Here is a 20,426-nt window from a genome sequence, read left to right on the forward strand (position 1 = left end):
AATTTGCCCAGCGACATCCGGATTAGGGGAGGGTTTGGCCAGCCGGGATGTCGTTGTCCCATCGCACTCTAGCGACTCCTTGTGGCGGGCCAGGCGCATGCAAGCTGACCTCGGTCGCTTATGGTGTTTCTTCCCACAACAATTTCGGAGGATGCATGGCTCTTGACCTTCGCCTCTCCCGAGTCTGTATGCGAGTTGCAGGGATGGGACAAGACTATCACTACCAATTGGGGTGAAAAAAGGCTAAAAGTATAATAAATAAAAATATAAATAATACAAATTTAAAAAAAATGTATGTCTCTTCTTTAAGACAAGGTTGCAGTCCTATTTCCTGACCCCCACGTACCTATGACCCTGGATGTTCTTCAGAGCATGCTCAGTCCAGTGTGATCCTCTCAGGCAGTAACACTACGACAGGGTCACAATCGTCAGGATCTACCTCAGTGGTCAGGTGGGCCTTGAACTTCTCTGCCCTCTTCCGCAGGGTGCCGTCCACCCCAGGCCCACTGGCAAACTGGAAGAAGTCCTGATGGAGAGAAGGGAAATGGAGAGCAAGTTAGACACGAGTCACACCGTAACAAACGCTGGCCGTGTGCAGCAGATTCAACATGTAGAATTATCAGGAAATTAATAGAAAATTATGGACTGTGTTCTGTGGTCAGATGCGATAGGATGGCCACCTGCTGCTTTTAACCAATTTTCGGTGCGGTCTGTTTTGTCTTCTAGAACTGGGGGAGATATTCTATAATACAGACATCAGTAATGATGGGGTTTCATTGATGCCAGCTCACCTGTAGCGTGGTGAGGTAGTTGTCCTGAGACACAATGTCCACAGAGAAGTCTGTAGGTATCTCTCCCAGCTGCTGCGATGAGGCCCAGGTATAGATCCGGGCTATCACTACGACACAGCAGGGCCAGCAGACGCTTCCTGTGCTCAAAGCCCTCGTACGTACACTGTCCCAATGAGAAAACACACAAATGCAAACTGCAGCTCACCTGGGGAGAGGGAGGGAGGGAGAGGGAAAGGCATAGGAGAGAAACAGAGAGAGGCAATCAGAAAGACAGTTAATTTTCAACTGCCGATGAACGAACACAAAACAGTAATGTGACATATCCAGGTTATTTTACAGCTCTTAGAGCAAAGGCTGTAGTTGTCAGTTTTCCTATTAAATGCGGTTTATAGTGGTTGAGGATAGGCACCTGAGGCAGAAAGACGTATGACTACAGCATGGTTGCAATCATGTCAATTCAAATGTCTAAGCCCCAATCTCCTTTGATGTTTCGCTATCTATAACGTCTAGTCTAAGTTCCTATTCACTTTATCTTCTCCATAAATTCACATAAATCAGTCAAATATATCACATAGATCTTACTTCCGCTTCACCTAGCTCATTGAGTGGTTGCTGCTGGTGGTGTTTCTCCAGCAGAATGTCCAGGGCATACAGTGGCAAGAAATAGTATGTGAACCCTTTGGAAATAAATATAAGATTTCTGCATAAATTGGTAATACAATTTGATCTGAACTTCATCTAGGTCACAACAATAGACAAACACAGTCTGCTTAAACTAATATCACACAAACAATTATAATTTTTCATGTCTTTATTGAACACACCGTGTAAACATTCACAGTGCAGGGTGGGAAAAGTATGTGAACCCTTAGATTTAATAACTGGTTGACCCTCCTTTGGAGCAATAACCTCAACCAAACGTTTTCTGTTGTTGCGGATCAGATCTGCACAGCGGTCAGGAGGAATTTTGGAATATTCCTCTTTACAAAACTGTTTCAGTTCAGCAATATTCTTGGGATGTCTGGTGTGAACTGCTCTCTTGAGGTCATGCCACAGCATCTCAATCGGGTTGAGGTCAGCACTCTGACTGGGCTACTCCAGAAGACATATTTTCTTCTGTTGAAGCCATTCTGTTGTTGATTTACTTCTGTGTTTGGGGTCGTTGTCCTGTTGCATCACCAAACTTCTGTTGAGCTTCAATTGTTGGACAGATAGCCTAACATTCTCCTGCTTAAATAAAGGTATTTTTCTTTTACTTTTTTATTGTTGATAAATTTGGGAATTCATTTTTCCGTCAATGATAGCAAGCTGTCCAGGCCCTGAGGCAGCAAAGCAGCCTCAAACCATGTTTGATGCTCCCTCCACCATACTTTACAGTTGGAAGGAGGTTTTGATGTTGGTGTGCTTTGCCTTTTTTTCTCCACACATAGTGTGTGTTCCTTCCAAACAACTCAACTGTAGTTTTATCTGTCCACTGAATATTTTGCCAGTAGCGCTGTGGAACATCCATGTGCACATTTGCAAACGTCAGACATGTAGCAATGGTTTGTTTTGGACAGCAGTGGCATCTCCCATGAACACCATTCTTGATTAGTGTTTTACGTATCGTAGACACGTCAACAGAGATGTTAGCATGTTCCAGAGATTTCTGTAAGTCTTTAGCTGACACTCCAGCATTCTTCTTAACCTCATTGAGCATTCTACACTGTGCTTTTGCAGTCATCTTTGCAGGATGGCCACTCCTAGGGAGAGTAGCAACAGTGCTGAACTTTCTCCATTTATAGACAATTTGTCTTATCGTGGACTGATGAACATCAAGGCTTTTAGAGATACTTTTGTAACCCTTTCCAGATTCATGCAAGTCAACAATTGTTAATCTTAGGTCTTCTGAGATCTATTTTGTTCAAGGCATGGTTCACATCAGGCAATGCTTCTTGTGAATAGCAAACTCAAAAAAACTCAAACTTTTTTTTTTAATAGGGTAGGGCAGCTCTAACCAACATCGCCAATCTCGTCTCATTGATTGGACTCCAGGTTAGCTGACTACTGACTCCAATTACAGTGGCTTGCGAAAGTATTCACCCCCCTTGGCATTTTTCCTATTTTGTTGCCTTACAACCTGGAATTAAAATTGATTTTGCCTACCACATTGAAGATGGAAAATATGTTTTATTGTGAAACAAACAAGAAATAATACAAAAAAACTGAAAACTTGAGCATGCATAACTATTCACCCCCCTCCCCCCAAAACAGTCAATAGATTGTAGAGTCACCTTTTGTAGCAATTACAGCTGCAAGTCACTTGGGGTATGTCTCTATAAGCTTGGCACATCTAGCCACTGGGAGTTTTGCCCATTCTTCAAGGCAAAACTGCTCCAGCTCCTTCAAGTTGGATGGGTTCCTCTGGTGTACAGCAATCTTTAATTAATACCACAGATTCTCAATTGGATTGAGGTCTGGGCTTTGACTAGGCCATTCCAAGACATTTAAATGTTTCCCTTTAAACCACTCCAGTGTTGCTTTAGCAGTATGCTTAGCAGTATTGTCCTGTTGGAAGGTGAACCTCCGTCCCAGTCTCAAATCTCTGGAAGACTGAAACAGGTTTCCCTCAAGAATTTCCCTGTATTTAGCGCCATCCATCATTCCTTCAATTCTGACCAGTTTCCCAGTCCCTGCCGATGAAAACTTCCCCACAGCATGATGCTGCCACCACCATATTGGTGTTCTCGTGGTGATAAGAGGTGTTGGGTTTGAACCAGGAATAGCGTTTTCCTTGATGGCCAAAAAGCTAAATTTTAGTCTCATCTGACCAGAGTACCTTCTTCCATATGTTTGGGGAGTCTCCCACATGCCTTTTGGCAAACACCAAACGTGTTTGCTTATTTGTTTTCTTTAAGCAATGGCTTTTTTTTGGCCACTCTTCCGTAAAGCCCAGCTCTGTGGAGTGTACGGCTTAAAGTGGTCCTATGGACAGATACTCCAATCTCCGCTGTTATAACGAGTGCGCTGAGAGTCGGGAAGCAAGTACAGGGAGTGAGTGCTTTAATAAATAAACAAAACAATAAACACGAAACACAAACAATGCACCGACATGAAACAGAGTCAATAACACCCGAGGAAAGAACCAAGGGGAGTGACAGATATAGGGGAGATAATCAAGGAGGTGATGGAGTCCAGGTGAATGTCATGAGGCCCTGGTGCACGAGACGATGGTGACAGGTGTGCGGGATAATCAGCAGCCTGATGACTTAGAGGCCGGAGAGGGAGTATACGTGACAGTACCCCCTACCCGACGCGCAGTTCCAGCCACAGGACACCGGTAAAGGGCATGAACCTGGGGATCAGGAGCAGACCGGTTACCCATACTGAAGCGCGGGAACCTGACATGCCGGCTGAGGTGAGGGAAACTGTCGAGCTGGCTGGGGCTCGGGAACCTGACAGACCGGCTAAGGCAGGGGAGCCTGGCGATTCGGCTGAAGCATGAGAGCCTGACGAGCCGTAGAAGCAGGGGAGCCTGGTGATCCGGCGGAGGCATGAAAGCCCGACGAGCCGGCTGAGGCAGCGGAGCCTGGCGATCCGGGCTGAGGCATGAAAGCCTGACGAGCCGGCTGAGGCAGCGGAGCCTGGCGATCCGGCGGAGGCATGAATGCCCGATGAGCCGGCTGAGGCAGGGGTGCCTGGCGATCCAGCTGAGGGATGAGAGCCTGATGACCTGGCTGAGGCATGAGAGCCTGTAGCGGCTCCCGGACCCAATGTCATTTACACTGACACAAAAAAAATAAACACTCCCTGATGTTTCCCTTAGGTGAGGTGTTATTCTATAACGAGTGAGCTGAGAGTCGGGAAGCAAGTACAGGAAGTGAGTGTCTTAATAAATAAACAAAACAATAAATACGAAACACAAACAACGCACCGACGTGGAAACAGAGTCAATAACACCTGAGGAAAGAACCAAAGGGAGTGACAGATATAGGGACGATAATCAAGGAGGTGATGGAGTCCAGGTGAGTGTCATGAGGCGCAGGTGCGCGAGACGATGGTGACAGGTGTGCGGGATAATCAGCAGCCTGATGACCTAGAGGCTGGAGAGGGAGTATATGTGACAGCTATGGTGCATTGCAGCTCCTTCAGGGTTATCTTAAGTCTCTTTGTTGCCTCTCTGATGAATGCCCTCCTTACCTGGTCTGTGAGTTTTGGTGGACGACCCTCTCTTGACAGGTTTGTTGTGGTGCCATATTCTTTCCATTTTTAAATAATGGATTTAATGGTGCTCCGTGGGATGTTCAAAGTTTTGCATATTTTTTTATAACCCAACCCTGATCTGTACTTTTCCACAACTTTGTGCCTGACCTGTTTGGAGAGCTCCTTGGTCTTCATGGTTCCGCTTGCTTGGGGGTGCCCCTTGTTAGTGGTGTTGCAGACTCTGGGGCCTTTCAGAACAGGTTTATATATACTGAGATCATGTGACAATTAGATTGCACACAGGTGGACTTTATTTAACTAATTATGTGACTTCTGAAGGTATTTGGTTGCACCAGATCTTATTTAGGGGCTTCATAGCAAAGGGTGTGAATACATATGCACGCACCACTTGTCCGTGTTTTTTTTTAAACAAGTTATTTTTTTCATTTCACTTCACCAATTTGGACTATTTTGTGTATGTCCATTACATGAAATCCAAATAAAAATCCATTTAAATTACAGGTTGTAATGCAACAGAATAGGAAAAATGCCAAAGGGGATTGTAACGACTCCCGCCGAAGTCGGTCCCTCTCCTTGTTCGGGCGGCGTTCGGCGGTTGACGTCACCGGTCTTCTAGCCATCGCCGCTCCACCTTTCTTTTTGCATTTGTTTTGTCTTGTTTTCCCGCACACCTGGTTTACATCCCCTCATTACTCTACGTGTATATTATCATCTGTTCCCCACATGTCTGTGTGTGGTATTGTTCATTCGTTACGTGTGTGACGCTTCAGGCTGGTTTTGTGCCGGGTATTGTAACCCGTGGTTTTGTTATTTGTACCTATTTGTGTATTTGTGCGCTATCGCTTTTTCCCTTGGGCCGGAGTGTTGTGACGCAGTTTGCGTCCGGCTGTTTTCCTCTGCCTGAATAAAGTGTGCCTGTTCACTCATCTCTGCTCTCCTGCACCTGACTTCCTTCAACCAGTTGCTCACACTCTGACAGGGATGAATACTTTTGCAAGGCACTGTAGCTTTTGGAGAAGTCATTAGCCTAGGGGTTCACATACTTTTTCCAACTTACACTGTGAATGTTTAAATGATGTATTCAATATAGACAAGAAAAATACAATAATTTGTGTGTTATTAGTTTAAGCACACTATGTTTGCCTATTATTGTGACTTACATGAAGATCAGATCAAATTTGATGACCAATGTATGCAGAAATCCAGGTAATTCCAAAGGGTTCACATACTTATTCTTGCCACTGCAGCTCAGGTCTGGGCTACACTGGGTGATCTGGGCTGGGGTGGCTCCAGGAGGGTAGGTCTGCCTGGGGATGAGGGAGAACCTCAGCTCAGTCCCATCTCTCAGCTTCATCCTGTCCAGCCCCTCCTTCATGGTCTGACACTTTATTGTTCCTAGGCAGGTTCTGTTCCTCGCGGTTCTTGGTGTTTGAGCTAAAGTTATGAGATTAGGTTGTTGACGGCACACATACAACCCAGGAGAAGCTGCAACCTTGTGGCCAGCTCTTGGTTCACCCAGGCAGTTAGGGAGACACATTTCTACATCAGCTCGTACGGGTAGGGGCCCAGGAAAGGGTCCAGGTCTTGTAGGCCCACCCAGACCCGGCCCACCTCTTCATTCTGGGAGGCAGAGATATCCAGATCCTCCTCTTTGGCTTCCCAGTTGGCCAGACAGATCTCGCTGCTTCAGAGGCCTGTTTCACCCCCACGGTCTGGTGCATTGGAGGAACAGTAGTGGAGGAAGTGGAGGCCTGTTTTAGGGCCTGTTTCACCCCCACGGTCTGGTGCATTGGAGGAACAGTAGTGGAGGAAGTGGAGGCCTGGTGGGATCATCTTCACCCCCTGGAAACAAGACCCGACCTGCCAGCTCTTGTAGTTGATACCGAGCTCTGTGCCCTCGGGAACGCTCCATAACAACCAGGGTTGCCCCCTCCTCAAACAACCCCCATGCCACCTCAGGATTTATCATTCATCCATGTTTCTCAAACGTCAAATTTAGAAGTTGTTGCAAATATCAAATTTCTAAATGTTCAAGGTTAGGTTTAGCCATTATCTTTGAAATTTTAAGGTTAGGGTTAAGTTTAGACATTAACTCTGAATGGTTAAGGTAAGGGTTAAGGTTTGGGATAGGCTTTAAACAAAAATCTCAAAAACAACTTTATATTGCTGGATTCGAATTTACAACCTTTGGAATCAAAGGCAGATGATTATGTTAGGCAGTAACTCCGAATGATCCACATAAGGGTAAAGGTTTGTGATAGGCTTAAAACAAAACTCTCAAAAGTAACCTTCTATTGCTGGATTCGTACTTGCAACCTTTGAACTAAGACGCAGATACCTATGCACACCTGCCATCCCTGTCCACACAGCTCTAGCAAAATCAAAACCTAATTGAAGGTAAAAACGGTCACTATTGCCCCCTAGTGACCGGCTTTCATGTATGTGAACTGACGGATGGAAGTAAAATACTGATTTGTATCCAGTGCTCAAAACGCCCTAGAGTCGATTTAGCGTAATAGTAAAATCCCCATCAAAATCTGTGGCCCGTTAAACTAGCGATATCAGTTTTTTGTTTGGGTACCAGTGAACAGAATGAATGGAAATATATGGAGATCGTTTAGTGCCTAAAACAAGAGGTTAAATACATGTAAATATATATATATATATATATATTCGTGTCCTGATCATTCCTATATGTCTCAGATATAGGACAGACACTTCAGAATAAAATTCCTTTAGAATGTATTTTCTTACTGTTAATCTGTATGAAGCTGTTAGTCAATGTGTTTCTATGGGCTAATAGCAGTAAGGCCAAATTCAATGTTTCATCAAACAAAAATGTTTTGATACCTTAAGGGGTTCTAAAATTGTAAATCAAATAGCTAAATGATCCTTGGTATGGCCATATTGAAGTAGACATTTAAAATGGTTAGGGTTAAGTTTATGGAATGGACGTCCCAAGGATCCAGGATAGCACTAACAGTGCTACAGAGTTCATGTAAACATGACTGTGCATGTGGAATATCTTTCCCCACAGAAACAAAACCCTAAAATGAGAAACGTTCTGGAAGTTATGCAACTTGGGAAGTTTCTTGTTTTTTGTCCATTTTGATAACAATTTCTTATAACAAGAGAACTAAACAATAGGTATCTAGTAATAGCCCATTTTTCGATCATTACAGGAATAAACAACCAATGGTGCAGTTTAAGAAACCTTTATCAGTGGGCATCTTGAAGACATTTCATATCTGGATTGTGAGATAGCTAAGAGTTATAAAATGTGTGTGCACCAAGGTATTACAGGTAAATATCTTCCCTGCATTGTAAAACCATCCTCTAACAACCATAATTAATGGGGGGAACTCAGTCGGGTCTCAACTTACTGTTGAGAGTTAGAATAATAGATTACACAAAGTGCAATTTCAACATGTGTTTTGTGCATCAGCAGTCACTTAATTAGCCCAAGTCAGTTAAACATTTTTAGATTGGCAAGTTAGTCTAGCGGCTAGTTATCAAAACTTATAGTAAGCATGGTCAGTTCGTTTTTTTTTGTGGCCCCCGCCCACATCAAAGTGGCCCATCCCTGATCTATGGTGACCTATAGCTTATACATGTGGGACTGTACAGACAGGAAGTAAAAGGTCATAAACAGAGGCCTATGCCTGACATACAAACTGTCATTCTACTCTACAAAATAAGAACCAAACAGAATCCATAAATGCTTTTTTGAAACAATTTTCCCAAATTATTTTGTGGGTGTGTACAAACTCTGCAGCTTCTGCCAACAGTTTATCAGTGCCCTGATGAGTCTCATCCTCTTCCTGTTCTTTCCCTTCGTCCTCTGGGTAGTCACACACAGCGCTGTTCTCTTCTGTCTCCTCGCCTTAAAGAAAGCAAAGGCAAAACATTGAGGATCCGTCTCATCTCATTACATCGTCGTTGACTGATATACATCATTTATACACATTTACTATCATTATTAAAAAATGAATTGTAAGTGACAAAAAGCATTCGCCAGAACCATAGTGAAACCTAGCCCTGTCTTTAAAGCAGCCTCACCAGGTCAGTTTGCCTGCAGTTCTGTCTGATCAGCACTGCCATCATCTCCACTGGCTTCTTCATGCCCCTCTGCTGCCTGCTGCCCCGCCCGTGTTCCTGGTCCCAGCCCTGGCACAGGAACTGCTCCGTCATACCATGGATGGAGCGCAACACGTGCTGCAGCTGCCATAATGAAGCATGGGAAAACAGTGAATTATTAGGCATACTGTCAAATAAGAGATACACGTTGGAAATACATTTTGTATAATGATTGTGTTGTCATCTGCAATTCACATTTTTATTTCATACATTCAAGCAATCAATCATTCAATCAATCACTCAAACAAACAAACAAAGTTGTAATTGGAGTATAAGGCAAGGTGTAATTGTTTTCACAGAGGTGCATATTAGCTACATCCCCTGTCCATGGTGCTGAAACTGACACACAAACAAACACACACACACATTTGTTTTACTATCCTTGTGGGGAGCAAACAATTGATTTCCATTCAACATCCTATTTTCCCTAACCCTTAAACTAACCCTAACCTTAACCATAACCCCAAATCTGAAACTAATTTAAGCCTAAAATAAAAATGTTCCTTGTGGGGACCTGCAAAATGACAATGACAGTTTTCATTGTTTTACTATCCTTGTGAGGACTCCTAGTCCCCATAAGGATAGTGAAACCAAACACACACACACACACACTACCTTTCCTGAGGGACAATGGTCCCTCTCTTTGGGTGTGTCAAAAGTGCCTGTCAGATTCTGTTCCAAGAAAACATACATGTATGTTAGACAATAAAGGGTTACACATGTTTATAAATTCATAACAAACCAGTGAAGGCAGTCAAAAACATGTATTCCACTGTACAGACTTGCCCTGCATAATATTTGTGTAGGCTCAAGCTAGTGCCAGACTTATGGAATACGTTTTTCTAAAGTGTGAATTTTGCATCTGCCATTTTCGAGGGTGTCAATATAACAGGTAGAATAAATTAATAAAGACAAAACTAATAGTTATATTTGAGATAAAGCCACTTGGATCTTGTGAACAACAGTAACACACTTTCAACGATCTGAAGGCCCACATACCAAATACTGAAGTTCAACGAAGATTAGTTCTCTGTACGTGCTGAGTATATCCGTGTAGTTGCACCTGCGCTTACTGTAGGAGACACCCAACAGCAGAAACACCACGACGCTACGGAGCACAGGCCCGTTCACATGCTGAAAAATCAAGTAATGTGTGAGTTAACACATACCTGCCAGTCAGCTTGTTTTAATTCAGATTCATTATTTGTAGATTTAATATGGAATGCGTCCTACGCGCAATGCGCGTAATTGAAAGGTTATTCTTGGGCGCACGACAGAGTGCGTAAACGGTACGTATATGTCTATATTTAATCATGATCAAACTATTCAACATGCAACAGTTCAGAACAGAGAGAAAACACTATAACATTAGTTGGTTTTATCTACATGAATGGACCCCATCTCCAAGTGTGCTTTCCATTGATCTAGGACAGCACCCATCGTTACGCAAGTATGCATCACATGTCAGAAGGGAATGGCCACCTACCATTTATCATTTTCTATAGGATGATCTTCAGACAAGCAAATCCGTGTCCTCGGGAGCCAGCAGGATCTGCGGGAGTTATTCGTGATCGGGCTGTGTACATTGTATCCAAAAGGTTAGTAGCCTATTTGGGTGTTTAAAAACGCTTTCATGGGTAAAGTCAACGTGTTGGCAAGCGGACCCAGGATGTGCAGTGATTTTCCCGAAGTTCCGTGGTTACCCAACATCGCCGAAATCCTATTGGCGTCTCTAGTTTCCCTCTCTGTCATGGGTTGCTAGCGGTGGGCTTGGGATTTCAGCAAACTCCAGTCCCATCAAGTCGAGGACAATTTCCACGATCAATCAATCAACTTGTTGTTTTCTTTCGGTTTCGTTGGAGAGATTATAGGTGCAGGGGAGCAACGTGGACAGGTTTAGGTTAGATGCGCCCCAATCAGTGGGCTAGGCTATGTACACTTTGGAGACCTCAAAATAGTTCGGGAAAACTGTCGTGCGTAATAGTAGAATAATGCTGAAACTGTTGCTTTCAAACTGTTACATTACTAACCGTTGCATTCAAACTGTTGCATTCAAACTGTTACATGTAAGTCTATATACAAAGGAATGTCAAATTAATGCAAAAAAGCGTCTACTAAATGGCTTATATTATTATTATTATATATACAGTGGGGTCCCAAATGATTTGATCCCTTGATAAAGATTAGCAAAAAATACAATAAATAAATAATACAAGTACTGAGCTATATTGTATGCTAAAAAAACGGACAAATTATGTTATTTTATACTAACACACAATCAGAGAAATAGATTTTGTAAGTAAGAAAAAATATATATTTTTAAAAGTACCCTCACCTTGCAAGCTCGAGGATAATGATGAGTATTTTTCAATTTTTTTCAATTTTTTTAAATCCACATTTTCATTTGGAGGAAAAAGAAGACACTATATATACACAAGTATGTCGACACCCCTTCGAATTAGTGGATTCGGCTATTTCAGCCACACCCGTGTTAAAATCGAGGTCACAGCCGAGTCTCCATAGACAAACATTGGTGGTAGAATGGCCGTCATAGGATGCCACCTTTCCAACAAGTCAGTACATCAAATTTCAGCCCTGCTTGAGCCACCCCGGTCAACTGTAAGTGCTGGTATAGTGGAGTGGAAACGTCTAGGAGCACCAACGGCTCAGCCGTGAAGTGGTAGGCCACATAAGATCACAGAATAGGACCACCGAGTGCTGAAGCACGTAGCACATAAAAATGGTCTGTCCTCAGTTGCAGCACTCACTATCGAGTTCCAAACTACCTCTGGAAGCAACGTCAGCACAAGAGTTGTTCATCGGGAGCTTCATGAAATGGGTTTACATGGCCGAGCAGCCGCACACAAGCCTAAGATCACCATGTGCATTGCCAAGCATCGGCTGGAGTGGTGTAAAGCTCGCCACCATTGGACTCTGGAGCAGTGGAAACATGTTCTCTGGAGTGATGAATCATGCTTCAGCATCTGGCAGTCCAACAGACGTATTTGGGTTTGGTGGATGCCAGGAGGACGCTATCTGCCCCAATGTACAGTGCCAACTATAAAGTTTGGTGGAGGAGGAATAATGGTCTGGGGCGGTTTTTCATGGTTCAGGCTAGGTCCCTTAGCCTTTACTTCATACCCATCCCGGATCCGGGAGCATCCTCATCAAAAAAGCTGACTAGCATAGCCTAGCCTAACGGGACAGGGATTTCATATAATATAATTTCATGAAATCACAAGTCCAATACAGCAAATGAAAGATAAACATCTTGTTAATCCAGCCATCATTTCCGATTTTTAAAATGTTTTACAGCGAAAACACAATATGTATTTATATTAGCTAACCACAATAGCCAAACACACAACGGCATATTTTCACCATGTTTCCACCGCATAGGTAGCCTTCACAAAACCCACAAATAGAGATAAAATGAATCACTAACCTTGAACAACTTCATCAGATGACAGTCTTATAACATCATGTTATACAATACATTTATGTTTTGTTTGAAAATGTGCATATTTATAGCTACAAATCCTGGTTTTACATTGTAGCCACCATCACAAATAGCACCAAAGCAGCCAGAATAATTACAGAGAGCAACGTGAAATACATAAATACTCATCATAAAACATTTATGAAAAATACATGGTGTACAGCAAATGAAAGATAAACATCTTGTGAATCCAGCCAATATTTCCGATTTTTTTAAGTGTTTTACAGCGAAAACACAATATAGAATTATATTAGCTCATCACAATAGCCAAACACACAAAGCTATTTATCCACCGCCAGCATAGATTTCACAAAAACAGCAATATAGATAAAATTAATCACTAACCTATGGACAACTGCATCAGATGACAGTCTTATAACATCATGTTATACAATACATTTATGTTTTGTTCGAAAATGTGCATATTTAGAGCTGCAAATCGTGGTTATACATTGTGAATATGTAGCAACAATTCACCAAAATCTTGGACAGCAAATGAAAGATACACTGGTTCTTAATGCAACCGCTGTGTTAGATTTTTTAAAATAACTTTACTACAACATACAAAATGCATTATTGTGAGACAGCGCTCACATATTCTCCGCCCTGTTGGATTCTACATATTCCACAGAAATACGAAATAACATCATAAATTGTGTCTTACTTTTGCTGAGCTTCCATCAGAATGTTGTGCAAGGAGTCCTTGGTCCAGAATAAATCGTTGTTTGGTTTTAGAATGTCCATTTCTTCTGTCGAATTAGCAACCTTGGCTAGCCATGTGGCGCGAACATGCCCATCTTCTCTTGGCGCAAAGAACGGAAAATTCCAAAAGTCCCAATAAACGTTGAATAAACTGATACAACTCGGTTGAAAAATCCTACTTTATGATGTTTTTCTCATATGTATCAAATAAAATCAGAGACGGAGCAATTCGCCGTGTATAACGAACGCTCTTCAGAAGACAATGTCGAGGTCCCCCGCGCGCCGTCGACAACAAACAAAATACCGGACCTGCCACTCCAAAAGCTCTTATTCGGCCTCAGATCAAGCTAGACACCCCATTCAACCTTCTACTGCCTGTTAACATCTAGTGGAAGGCGTATGAAGTGCATACATATCGATAAATAAAAGCCAGTTGAATAGGCAGGCCCTGAAACAGAGCCTCGTTTTCAGATTTTTCACTTCCTATATGGAAGTTTGCTGCCAAATGAGTTCTGTTTTACTCACATATATAATTCAAACAGTTTTAGAAACTTCTGAGTGTTTTCTATCCAATAGTAATAATAATATGCATATTGTATGATCTAGAACAGAGTACGAGGCCGTTTCATTTGGGCACGATTTTTTCCAAAGTGAAAACAGCGCCCCCCTATCCAGTGAAGGGAAATATTAACACTACAGCATACAATGACATTCTAGACGATTCTGTGTTTCCAACTTTGTGGCAACAGTTTGGGGAAGGCCCTTTCCCGTTTCAGCATGACACTGCCCCTGTGCTCAAAGCGAGGTCCATACAGAAATGGTTTGTTGAGATCGGTGTGGAAGATCTTGACTGGCCTACACAGAGCCCTGACCTCAACCCCATCAAACACCTTTGGGATTAATTAGAACGCCGACTGTGAGCCAGGCCTAATCATCCAACATCAGTGCCCGACCTCACTAATGCTCTAGTGGCTGAATGGAAGCAAGTCCCCGCAGCAATGTTCCAACATCTAGTCAAAAGCCTTCCCAGAAGAGTGGAGGGGGGACCAACTCCATATTAATGCCCATGATTTTGGAATGAGATGCTCAACAAGCAGCTTTCTCCATACTCGCCAGAGACCCAAGACGCGCAGAGGTGTACTGCCAGGAGATAAAGAAGCTTCAGACGGTAGGTTACGTGTCACTGGTGTCACCTGAGGTAGCTGAACGATCTACTGAGTCCTGGTTTTTACCCCACCATATTGTGCATCACAATGGAAAGGATAGGATTGTGTTTAACTGTTCGTTCCAGCATAAAGGACAGTCACTCAATGACCTTCTCCTCCCTGGACCAACCTTGGGACCATCCCTGTCCTCCTCAGATTCTGTCAACATGCCGTAGCTGTAAGTGGTGACATCCCCTCTGCCGACGAAGCAAGAAACCTTGTTAATGTACTGCGGCAGTTGCTCCATACTGTAGGCTTTTAGATACACCGTTGGGCCAGCAATGTACCGGCTGTCATCGAGCAACTACTGCCCGAGGCTAGATCAGAAAGCAGTGAACTGTGGCTTTCCCAAAGTAGCACGGACCTCCAGGGAACAAACCCCTTTGGCAACGTTGAAACTGCCTCAGAGACTCCTTGAGATATAAGCACCACATTGTGTAGCTCTCCAAACCTACATTGAGGAATATCTACAGCATGCTTGCCTGTCAATACCACCCACTAGGCTACATCATGCCTTTCACAACCCGAGCCAAGGTACTCGCCGAGGACCTGTGGAAAGAAGGGATAGTTTGGGACAAGCCCATTCACCTTCGGAGCCTGCTGGACAGATGGCTTTTCTGGGAACAAGAGATTCCTGACCTTGTCCAGATGGAGCTCACCAGAATTTACACACCACCATATGCTGACAATCCAAAGTCAACCAGAGACCTCCACATATTCTGTGATACGTCATAGAGAGCATATGGCTCTGTTGCCTACATGCAGACTGTGGATGACCAGAAGCAGATGCACATTTCTTTCATTCTGGCCAGGTCTCGCGTTGCACCAAAGAAGCAGCTGTCAATTCCACGCTTGGGGCTGAGTGCTGCACTTACTGGGGCTCAGCTGGCCAGTGTCCTCCAAGCAGAACTCACCCTGCCCATCGGACAAGTCATCCTCTGGTCCGATTCAACTACAGTCCTTAATTGGCTCAAGTCAGAATCTTGTAAATACAAGGTCTTCATAGGAACTTGTGTTGCAGAGATTTAGAACCTTACGGATGTAGTCAACTGAAGGCATGTAGATACCGCGAACAACAATGCGGATGACATCACTTGGGGCAATACCTTGAAAGAGCTGGCCCAACCACATCGATGCACCAAGGCCCTGAGTTCCTCCAGCACTTAGAAGATAGGTGGCCTTCAATGCCTTCTGCTGACCCGGAGCCTGATGACAGTGAACTGAAGAAATCAGCCTTCTGCGGACATGTGTCTGTCAGTTCCAGTCTTCAGCTCCTAACAACTAGATCCCTACACGTGGAGGCCGATCCACTCTCCAGTTCAACCAGCAAAGCAGCAGACTACATAGCCGCAGAGATCCTCCTCCTGTAGCAAGCTCAGATGGAATCATTTCGTGAAGAGGTCAAGGCCGTCATGTCAAACCGGTCTATTCCTTCTAAAAGCCGTCTGGGTCTCTTGTCTCCTGAGTATGATAAGGATTCAGGACTCCTTAGAGTTGGCGGTAGATTGCGAAGAGAAGAGCACCTGGAGATGGATGCTATGCACCCCATCATCTTGGATCCGCATCATCTGCTGATCAAGTGACTCATTCAAGATTTCAACTAGACTCTCCTCCATCCCGGCCCAGAGAGGGTTGTGGCGGAACAGGGTCGTAGATACTGGATTCTGCGGGGAAGGGAAGCTAGCCGGAAGCTTCAGCACACCTGTTTGCAATCCCAAAGATGGCGCATCAAACCTGATGTTCCAAAGATGGCAGAACTACCTCCTGCTCTTCTGCGTCTGTACAAGCCATCCTTCTACTCTCCCGGAGTGGATTATTTTGGACTATTCAACAAAAAAATTGGGCGAAATGTGATGGGGCATCATCTACAAATGCATGACCAGCCACTGCACCCACCTGGACCTCCAGGAGAGCCTGGATGCCAATGCCTTCCTGATGACTCTAAGACGCTTCATTGCACGGCCTGTTGGGAAGATGACTCATACTTACCTGATGGACGTATTAGGACTGCTGCTATCCTGGTCAAGGGTCGGAGTTACCTACGACCCGTGGCCCAGCTGGTGCAGCTCCCAGCCATCCTTGATGATGATGCAGAAGAACCTGTCACCTAGAACAGACTTTAAATTGGTCAGAAAGGAAATAATGTCCAAAACTGAGATTTGTAGGTGGCAAGCTGCACTTGGTAATGAACTAAACACTCTGCCTGCTTGTGATAGATGTAACGACATCACTGAGTTATTAAAGAGACAGGCTTTCTTACATAGCTGCCCAAATGTCTGCCACAACATTCTAACCAGATGGATTCATCAATGTGGGTGACTACCAGAACTGTAAGACCACATCTTGTATGGATAAATGGACAGTTAATTGGATATTCACAGCTGAGTGACATGGCACAGAATTGCAAACATTGTTAATCTTTAATCAACATTATAGAGCCCTGAGGAACTGTCTCTCTCACCATCTCTCTAACAAGAGTACATTCTCCATAACGTCACCTACTCAATCAGTGTATAAATTCCAGAGGCATCAAACTCTATTTCAATGCCATTTAGCAGACAAAAAGGACTTAGTCATGTGTGCATACATTTTACAGATGGGTGGTCCCGGCAATTAAATCCACTACCCTGGCATTGCAAGCACCATGCTCTACTAGCTGAGCTACCAATGACCACTGAAGAATTAAGTATTTCTTGTAGTTAAATGATACACCAAATGTAGGCCAAATTTTGACTCAGGAACAGGAGTGGAGAAATGTAATTCCTTTCATTCAGCATCTTATAAGAATGAGCAGTTAGATAGGCCTACCGTCTGTAGAGGTGCTATCTTTATCAGCATCATACAAGTGGATAGTATTTCAACCACATAAAATATGCATCCAAGCTGAAATCTTGCCAGAAACCTGTTGGGTCGTTTTCACAGCTTTCTATTGATGTCATTTGGACATTTGATCCCCCAAATTATTTTTTTTTGCATTTTCTCCCCAGTCTAGGGCAACATCTAATGACAGAAGTTAAGCTATGTGTGTCTACTTATAGACAAGTTGACTAACAAATAGCCTATCAAAATGTAAAAAAAAAAAAATGCAGCCTACAGCGCATTTTCTATATAAGCAGGATTAGGGTTGGGGCGGGCCTCAGATTTTCACTGTCCGATGTCAGGTGGTTGCAGATAGGTTATTAGCAAATGCGGGTGGATGAACAAACAGCACACCACTAAAATGTACATAGGCTTAAGCATGGGGTATGTCCATATGCATTTACACCATTGGACACAACATCCTGATTTGTTATTATTATTTATTATAAATTTGAATATTTTTTTTATTACAAAGTATGTCATTGCCCTTTTAAGAAAACATTGCCCCTTTAAGAGTTCTGGTGAGCAGCTGTGCCTAAACAATGCTGGAAACACTGGATGTAAAAATGCATTTGTAAACAATGCCACATGCACAATTGAAGGAGTAGAGAAATAAACGTGGTAGCAATGGAAAACTGGCATCCCCCTGCTTTCAAAATACATGATTGCATTAAGAATTGTAGTGCATTAACTGCAGGGTCAGAATGTTTCCCTTCTATGACTCTAGCAACTTGAATGTGCCTTGAGAGGAATATTGATTTCGCATGAAACACACAACCACAAGCCATATAGGTAAATAGGTCAACTATTCTACTGTGAGGTTATCTTGTTTTTGTTATACTAACAACATTACATGGCAAAAATATTAGCACTGGAAAGTCCCATCCTGAGTGATCAAATATACGCTTTGAATGACCAGAAGCGACAGCTGTGTGAGTTGAGAGCTGCAGTGATGCACATTACAGACTATTTAATTCCCTTCATCTGAACATCAGTGTCAGCAACAATCATGCATGTCACTTCAGTGCACACAGCGTAACAGAGAAAATAAAATATTTGTGAATATATTTTGTAGAACAGACATGCTTCTGTCTGTATTATGCTGTGTCATCTCCAAACCATATATTGAGACAAATGACAGACAATAGAACTTGATTGATTGAACATGAAATGTATTTAAATATGATTGAAATAGGCCTATAGCCTACTGTTTATATTTTAAACTGTCTAAACCTTTGGGAGGGTTCTATTCAGAAATGTCAAAACAGACAGTCAAAAAAGAAATCATACGTGTTTGAAGTGTCTGTCTTATAGGAGATATAAGAAAGGTCAGTAAATCTTAAACACATATTTAACCCCTTATTTTTGTTGGCACAAAACTTTTAACCGGTACGGGGTTACCTTCGCATGAGTCCTGTAACACTTGTGGGATCATAGAGTAAAATGGAGAATATCATGGTGTTTGTGAGTCTCCCATTCCGTTTGGGGTCATATTACATTGTAGCCCAAACCGTTCGGACGCTACAGAGGTCTTCGTCTCCTGCTCTGACAAACATTACTACTGTAGCTCTACCACTTTCCACCGCAGATGCGAAAGACCGACATAGGCGAATGCGGTAGATTGAGACGCAGTCCATACAAAAAACATATCTCTAGCTTCAACAGGCGGATTTTGATGGGGATGTTTGTATTATGTTAATTAGATTGATGCAGTCATCTCGGTATGTCGCTTGTTTGTATCAATTGCAAAGACAATGGCAACTTTGTATTTGTTGTCAACTTTGTTCTGAAGTTATTGGAGGTCCCAGAGAGATGGACCACCATGTGATTCTATGTTTAGCAGAGATCTTGTGTGTATAAAGTGACTTGGGAGGACTTTATGTTCTCCAAGTGGTCTGAGGCAGGCATTCGCCTGGATAGTTTCTCTTGGAAGAATAGTGTTGCATCCCTCCAATAGAGTTCCAGACAGTTGTAGAATCTATGCCAAGGTGCATTGAAGCTGTTCTTGCTCGTGGTGTCCCAACGCCCTATTTACAGACTTTATGTGGATGTTTCTATTGGAGGGATGCGGTGTCAGAGGGAGGCCCCAAAAATGGTCAAAGACTCCAGCCAACCAAGCCATAGACCATTCTCTCTGCTACCGCACAGCAAAGTTCCAGTGCACCTAGTTTGGAACCAACCGGAGCCTGAACAGCTTCTACCCCCAAGCCATAAGATTGCTAAATTACCCTTTTTTGTACTAACTCTACCCACACACACACATGAATATGGATGACACACACACTCAAATATGCTGCTGCTACTTTCTATTTAGAGAGTTTAACCTACTGAAGGAATGAAAGCAGAGCAAGGGAGAGTTTAACCTACTGAAGGAATGAAAGCAGAGCAAGGGAGTCTATTTGTACATAGCTACCTCAATTACCTCATACCCATGCTTTAAGGTGGTGGGGGGGGGGGGGGGGGGGGGTTACTAAGCTAACACATGAAATAGTTTTAAGATGGCCATACCATGGATCATTAAGCTATTTGATTTTGAAGTTTAGGACCCCTTTGGGTATCAAAATAATTGTAAATAAAATATTGAATAACACATTCAGAAATGGCAAAAACAGCCAAAAATGTATCATAAGGAATAGGGTTTTGAAGAGTGTCATATCTAGGAAATATGACACATTTAACCCCTTACTTTTGTTGCCACAAAACTACCTCCAAACTAGGTGGTTTGTATGCGTTCCCTTCACACAAGTCCTGTGACACTTGTGGGGGTTGTAGACTAAAACAGAGAAGGCCACTGTGTTCATGGGTGTCTCCCCTTTCAATAGAGTGGTCATAATAGTTCGTAAGAAGACCAATTTTTGGGATGTCTCATGGTCTGACAAACACTGCTGTAGCTCGGCCACTTTCCACTGCAGATGCAAAAGGCTGTCACTCGGACGCGGTGGACTGAGACACAGCACATGCAAAAACTCTTCTCTAGTTTAAACTAATGGATTATGATAGCGATTTTTTTATTATGTTACTTAGATTGAC

The 20,426-nt window shown here is 43.1% G+C and overlaps 1 protein-coding gene across 1 annotated transcript; it reads right to left on the reverse strand.

The window, feature by feature from the left end:
- Positions 1 to 376: 376 nt before the first annotated feature.
- Positions 377 to 6,963, reverse strand: aar2 (AAR2 splicing factor). The gene is given in 9 exon segments (XM_038986166.1): positions 377 to 526; positions 792 to 864; positions 866 to 948; positions 950 to 996; positions 1,385 to 1,442; positions 6,241 to 6,382; positions 6,384 to 6,419; positions 6,421 to 6,902; positions 6,904 to 6,963. Coding segments are annotated over 9 exon segments (1,131 nt in total).
- Between the last annotated feature and the right edge of the window lie 13,463 nt (positions 6,964 to 20,426).

Source organism: Salvelinus namaycush, unplaced genomic scaffold (assembly GCF_016432855.1).
Source record: "Salvelinus namaycush isolate Seneca unplaced genomic scaffold, SaNama_1.0 Scaffold42, whole genome shotgun sequence".
Taxonomy (NCBI): Eukaryota; Metazoa; Chordata; class Actinopteri; order Salmoniformes; family Salmonidae; genus Salvelinus; species Salvelinus namaycush.